At 59.0% G+C, this 5,989-nt stretch overlaps 1 protein-coding gene and 1 pseudogene across 1 annotated transcript in view; both read left to right on the forward strand.

Moving 5' to 3' along the window:
• Positions 1–3,697, forward strand: part of KCP (kielin/chordin-like protein) — a 22,979-nt gene extending 19,282 nt beyond the window's left edge. Inside the window, exons 30-37 of the mRNA XM_025045856.1 lie at positions 276–378; positions 472–614; positions 810–982; positions 1,064–1,175; positions 1,268–1,369; positions 2,224–2,388; positions 2,833–3,139; positions 3,281–3,697. Of these exons, the coding sequence (XP_024901624.1) occupies positions 276–378; positions 472–614; positions 810–982; positions 1,064–1,175; positions 1,268–1,369; positions 2,224–2,388; positions 2,833–3,139; positions 3,281–3,549 (1,374 nt within the window). The 3' untranslated portion in view covers positions 3,550–3,697. The remainder of the gene's footprint in view (positions 1–275; positions 379–471; positions 615–809; positions 983–1,063; positions 1,176–1,267; positions 1,370–2,223; positions 2,389–2,832; positions 3,140–3,280) is intronic.
• Positions 1,789–1,907, forward strand: LOC112478740 (annotated as a pseudogene).
• Positions 3,698–5,989: the final 2,292 nt, after the last annotated feature.

Consider the following 5,989-nt stretch of genomic DNA (forward strand, 5'->3'; position numbering starts at 1 on the left):
CCTCAGGACACTGGTCCAGCAAATATGCGGTCTTTAAGGTAATTAGAGAAGGGCGCCCGCGCCGGGCGAGAAGGGCAGAGGTACCCCGCGCTAGGGCAGAGCTGAGGGTTGGACTTCATCCCCCGCTTCGTCACGAAGTGGGTGTCCTTGTGGGGCAGGAGCAGAGAGAAAAGGGGCTGCTGCCTCAGACCTTGAGTCAGATGGTCCCCAGAAGTGTGAGACCAGAGACCCCAAGCCCTGCTGGAAGTCCCTAGAGCAAAGACGTCTGTCTTCAGTGGGGCCAAGTGGAGTGCCACCTTGAGGAGTGCCAGGCCCTCTCCTGCCCTCACGGCTGGGCGAAGGTGCTGGAGGCTGGCAGGTGCTGCGAGCAATGCCAAGGTGCGGGTCAGGACGATGTGGGGGAGGAGGGGCGAGACTCAGTATGAGGGACTGGCGGCTGATCCTCTCCCCTTCCCTGCAATGTCCCTTCAGCTCCTGCCCAGACGTGCTCGCATCAGGGCCGAGAAGTGGCCTCCGGGGAGGGCTGGGTCGTGGACGCCTGTACCAGCTGCTCTTGTGTGGCTGGCACTGTGCGCTGCCAGAGCCAGCGCTGCCCGCCGATCTCCTGTGGCCGGGTGAGTGCCGCGGGAGCCCGGAGCGGGCGGCGGGGGGCCCGGGGGCCTGCAGTTCCTGGAGTGGCCACGAGGTGGTGCCCTGAGTCCGCCTCCAGTGAATCCAGGAGCACGAGCGCTCCTCGGTCCTCTGGAAGGCTCTGGGTGCGGCTCCGCCCGGAGGGCGGCGTGTCTGACCGCGTCCGGGGCTGAGGCCAGGACAAGGCCCCCGCCCTGAATCCCGGCAGCTGCTGTCCCCACTGCCTGCCCCGGCCCGCTTCCTGCATGGCCTTCGGAGACCCTCATTACCGCACTTTCGACGGCCGCCTGCTGCACTTCCAAGGAAGCTGCAGCTACGTGCTGGCCAAGGACTGCCGTGGAGGGGACTTCAGGTGCACAGCTCCCTCTGCCTTCTCCCTAAGCCCCTACACCCGTCCTTGCTGACCACTGAACCCGGGCCTCTCACACCACAGCGTGCACGTGACCAACGATGACCGAGGCCGAAGCGGCGTGGCCTGGACACAGGAGGTGACAGTGCTTCTGGGAGACATGGTTGTGCAGCTACTGCAGGGCGGGAAGGTCACGGTGAGCAGAGCTGAGGACCCGGGGAAAGGTGGGTCTCACGCTGTCCACTCGTCTTTCCTGAGATCGCCCCTCCCGCCTCCCTTCTCCTCCAGGTGGATGGACGCCCCGAGACCTTGCCCTTCCTGAAGGAGCGGCTGCTGTACGTGGAGCTGCGGGGACGCACTGTGATCCTGCACGCCCAGCCGGGGCTCCAGGTGCGGCCAGGGCGAGTGTGGCTGGGGAGCCTTGGGCCTGCTCAGGCTTCTGTTATCTGTAGAGAAAGTAGGAATACGAGCTATGTCCCCGGCCAAACGAAGCCAGAGAGGTGAGAGAGTTCTGCTAGATTCTGAGGGGAGGAGAGGAATCAGGGTCCGAGACCTCCAGGTGCACTGAAAGGAGTTCTGAGCCTGGTTTCTAACCTTGACTCAGCCACCAACACACTGGGGCTCTTAGGCCAGTACCAGTCCTCTCTGGGCCTCAATTTCCTCATTGGTAAAATGGGGGAAGGGTTAATAGGGAGGGAATGTCAACTAAGGTCTCCTAGGCGGTTCAGGGTTCCTTCCATGTCAAAGTAATTCACTTCCCTGCCCCCAGCAAAAAGCATAATTTGTAAATTCATAAAATAAGATTTGTCGTCTACGTCCATGGCACCCTGAACACGCCGGATCCCGTCTGATCTCGGAAGCTAAGCAGGGTCGGGCCTGGGTAGTACTTGGATGGGAGACCACGTAGGAAGACTGGGTGCTATAGGTGAAAAAAAATGTAAAAATAAGACTTGTCTACACTTACAATCCAGACTCTAATTGTGTTTTGTCCTCTGTAAGGCCCGAATGCCCACGAGATAGTGAATCTCAGGAGAAGGTGCCTTCCTGGGGCCTGTGGGTGGCTCTTCACAGCTCCCAGAGCATGTGCAGACTTGGCCTTGGTCAGAGCAGCCTGGCTTCCATCCGCCCATTCTCCTCTCCGACACCAGGGGGCGGGCGGACACAGAGAATGTGGACTGGATGGACCGTGGGCTTCCTGGGGTCCCTATTTTTCCCCACTCCCCAGTCCCAGCCTCTCTGCGCAGGTGCTGTGGGATGGGCAGTCCCAGGTGGAGGTGAACGTGCCAGGTTCCTACCGGGGCCAGATTTGTGGGCTTTGTGGGAACTTCAATGGCTTCGCCCAGGATGATCTGCAGGGCCCCGAGGGGCTGCTCCTGCCCACTGAGGCTGCATTTGGGAATAGCTGGCAGGTGAGTGGTACAGGATCCCGGATGGGAGGTTGGAGAGCGCACAGTTGAGCATGAGCCTCAGAGCAGCCCTCCGGTATGGAAACGGGAGTAGGAGGGTAGACACAAGACAGGCCTTTTGGTTTTCAGGGTGGTCTGGGGCTTCTTGCCTGCCATGGAGCTAGGGGAGGCAGGATGGCTGAAAAAGTCTCATCGTCTGATTCCCCAACCCCTGCTTTGCTACTCACGGGCTGTGTGACCCTGAACAAATTACTTGCCTGCTCTGGGTGTTCGTTTTTGTCCCCAAAATGGGGACAAAGGAAAAGTGGCTGATGCTTCCTTTGCTGTTCTCGTAAGGAGGTTTTTGAGGCTAAAACAAAACGTTGGGTAGAAATTGCTTTGAAGGACAGCACACAAATTTTAGCTGCTAGTAGACGCTGTCACACCAGAGCTACTTTCCTCACCTAGGTCCCAGAGGGGCCAGGACCTGGTCGGCCCTGTTCCAAAGGCCAAGAGGTGGATCCGTGCCGGACGGCAGGTTACCGTGCCAGGCGTGACGCCAATGCCCGGTGTGGGGTGCTGAAGTCCTCCCCATTCAGTCGCTGCCACGTTGTGGTGCCACCAGAGCCCTTCTTTGCTGCCTGCGTGTATGACCTGTGTGCCTGTGGCCCTGGCTCCTCAGCTGATGCCTGCCTCTGTGATGCTCTGGAAGCCTATGCCAGCCACTGTCGCCAGGCAGGGGTGACGCCTGCCTGGCGGGGCCCCACACTCTGTGGTGAGGGGGCAATGCCCAGTGTGGGACAGGGAAGGGTGGGTACAGAGGGCTCAGGCCTGGACAGGGGAGGTACGGGGAGGGCCACAAGGGGCGAGCAGAGCAACTGGAGCACTGTGACCTTGTCTTCTACTGCACCTGCAGTGGTGGGCTGTCCCCTGGACCGTGGCTTCGTATTCGATGAATGTGGCCCGCCCTGTCCACGTACCTGCTTCAACCAGCACGTCCCTCTGGGGGAGCTGGCGGCCCACTGTGTGAGGCCCTGCGTTCCTGGCTGCCAGTGCCCCGCAGGCCTGGTAGAGCATGAAGCCCACTGCATCCCACCTGAGGCCTGCCCCCCAGTCCTACTCACTGGAACCCAGCCACCCAGCACTGTGCCCAGCCCCAGGCGGGAGCCCCAGGGGGCACCCTGATCCAGGACGGCACCGACCAGGACTCATCATCCCCTTAGAGAGCAGCTTCCAACCTCACCACAGCTCCTGGGCACTGAGAGCCTGGGCCTGTGTCTCACAAAGACCCCGGCTGTGTTGAGTCAGAAGCAGTAAACTTGGGGCCTGCCCTGAGGCCACTGTGTGTGTGTGCTTCCTACTAGGGTGGTGACATGAGCTGCTGGAACATGGGGGCTAGAGGTCAGTGTCCCCAGAGTCAAAGTGGTAGCAGCTGTGGGGATTCAGCCCTAGACCTTGCTCACTCCTTGTGCCCGCATTCTGCACTGCCCCCACCTGCCACACCCCTGTGCTGCCGTGCAGTAGGCAGAAGGAGGACCCGGGTGTCCTGGTCCCAGCCCTGTGTAAACATATAGCCGGCATGGCCCTTGGCCCTCATGGGACCCGCTGTGGATCCAGGTGGAATCCTGCAGGGGCTGAGGTGCATGGAAGACGAGGCTCAGTTCCCACAGGACATACTTTTTCTTCTTGGTTTGGGGTATACCAAGTACTCGGTGGCCTCTATGGCCACTCTGAGAGCTAGTGACACAGGGACCCCATGCCTGGGGTGGGGACCAGGACCTTGATGAAATATGGACACATGTGCATGTATACACACACACCCCAGAAACCCAGATAAACACGTACAGCACGTGTGCACAGCTGCTTGCATTCACAGCCACACCTACCCCTGATGGGTATGTGGGCAGGGGACACACATGCAACTTTCGAAGAAATCCTTGTAGGGGAAAGAACATGGGTTTGAAATAGAAAAACTATTTATTTGAAAAGAAAGCTCTCTTTAAAGAGAACTCTAATTTGAGTTCTTTTTGCCACCTACCAGCTGTGCAACCTTGGTGTGTTAGAGACCTAGGCTAAAAGATCAAGGGGGACCGTATTCTCATTGCTGGGTCCCTAATATTTCAACAGGAGTAAAGGGAGAGTGTTGGGCTGAACTGAGATCATCTGCCTGCTTGCTCTGCCCACTTCTGCTGAGGCTGCTCTCGGGGGCCCGGAGTGGGGAGCTGGCTCCCTTCTCTCACTGAGCCGCAGGCAGGCGAGGCTGCAAAGATTCATTCCCTCCTCTAGTTAGGATTTATACAGACTGTCCTCATTGACTGTATCTTGGGTATTGCAAGGAATAAGCAGAGTGACCCACGAATAGCGCCCTGCATGTGGGCAGCTTGGAGCCAGCATTAGGGAGCACTTGCCACTGTCCTGCCTGTTATGGCTCGCACTCAGAGACCGTTTTGCCAGGGCCTGTTTGTCACAGCCATTCATCTCCAGATGAGGGAGACGGTGCCTCACGTTAGTTAAGGCAGCTTTCTCTCCGAGGCCCAGCTTTCTGATCTGTAAAATGAGGATAAGAATGATAGCACCTACTTCACAGAGTTGCTGCGAGGAAGGTCACATATACGGAGCATCCGTGCCCTAGTCAGCTCCTGGTGGCTGCTGCCCACACTGGGCCTATTATATGCCCATATAATGCATCTTCGTATGTGTGTATACGTATGTAGATATAAAACCGATACTCATTCGGAACTGCAGACAAACATGCACACACCTCTCTCTGGCTGGATCACACTCCTAACCCTACACTCCTACACTGCCACCCCATGGCCAAGAAATCCTTTTCAGAGTCAGGCCAGAGTCCCTATAAAACTTGGCTGGGGTCCAGGCCCTGGCTCAGATGTCAGGGTCCTGCATTATTGAGCTCAGGAGCTTTGTCTCCTCCTTGCTCCTGTGCTCAGCTCCTAGTCCTCCTCTCTCCAGTCTCCAGTGGTGCGGGGAGAGCAGGGAGGGGACACCTGTTCCAACTCCCCACTCCATGGCACAGGCAGGCGCACCTGGGGGCCGAGGGCTCCCTTGTAGCCCCAAACAGGCCTTGGCTCTGTACCAGCACCTCTTCCGGTGCCCTGCAGGCCTGGGCCAGCTCCAGGCTGCACTGCGACAGGTGAGGCAGGCAGGCCACTGTCTTCAAGGGGCCAGGCTCTCCGTGGGGCCTGACTCCACCCTGCCTCCCCAGGTGCAAGATGGCCGGGCCTGTCCCTCAGGTCTGGAGTTGCTCACTGTGCTCCTGGAGATGGAACGGAGCCGGCGGGCCCAGGAGCAGGTAGGATCTGGCTGGGGGTGTGGCAGAGGGCAGGGTGGGTACGCCCTCACATCCTGGCACCCCATCTTTTTTCAGCTCCTGTGGGACTTGGAGCTGCTGACTGGGGCAGGGCTGGACCTCTTCTGGCCTCCCTGGGCCCAGTTCTGCTGTCCGAGGGACCAGATCTGGTGTGCATGGGGACAGCACAATGAGCCCCGTGGTAGGACAAGTGGGGGCTCTGAGCAGCTGATGAAGGGGGTGAGCGGGGGCTTGGCTGAGGCAGGGGGTTCAATGTGACGTCAGAGTAATCACAGTGGTGCAGGAAGTGGAAAGAGT

Source organism: Pteropus alecto, unplaced genomic scaffold (assembly GCF_000325575.1).
Source record: "Pteropus alecto unplaced genomic scaffold, ASM32557v1 scaffold22, whole genome shotgun sequence".
NCBI lineage: Eukaryota > Metazoa > Chordata > Mammalia > Chiroptera > Pteropodidae > Pteropus > Pteropus alecto.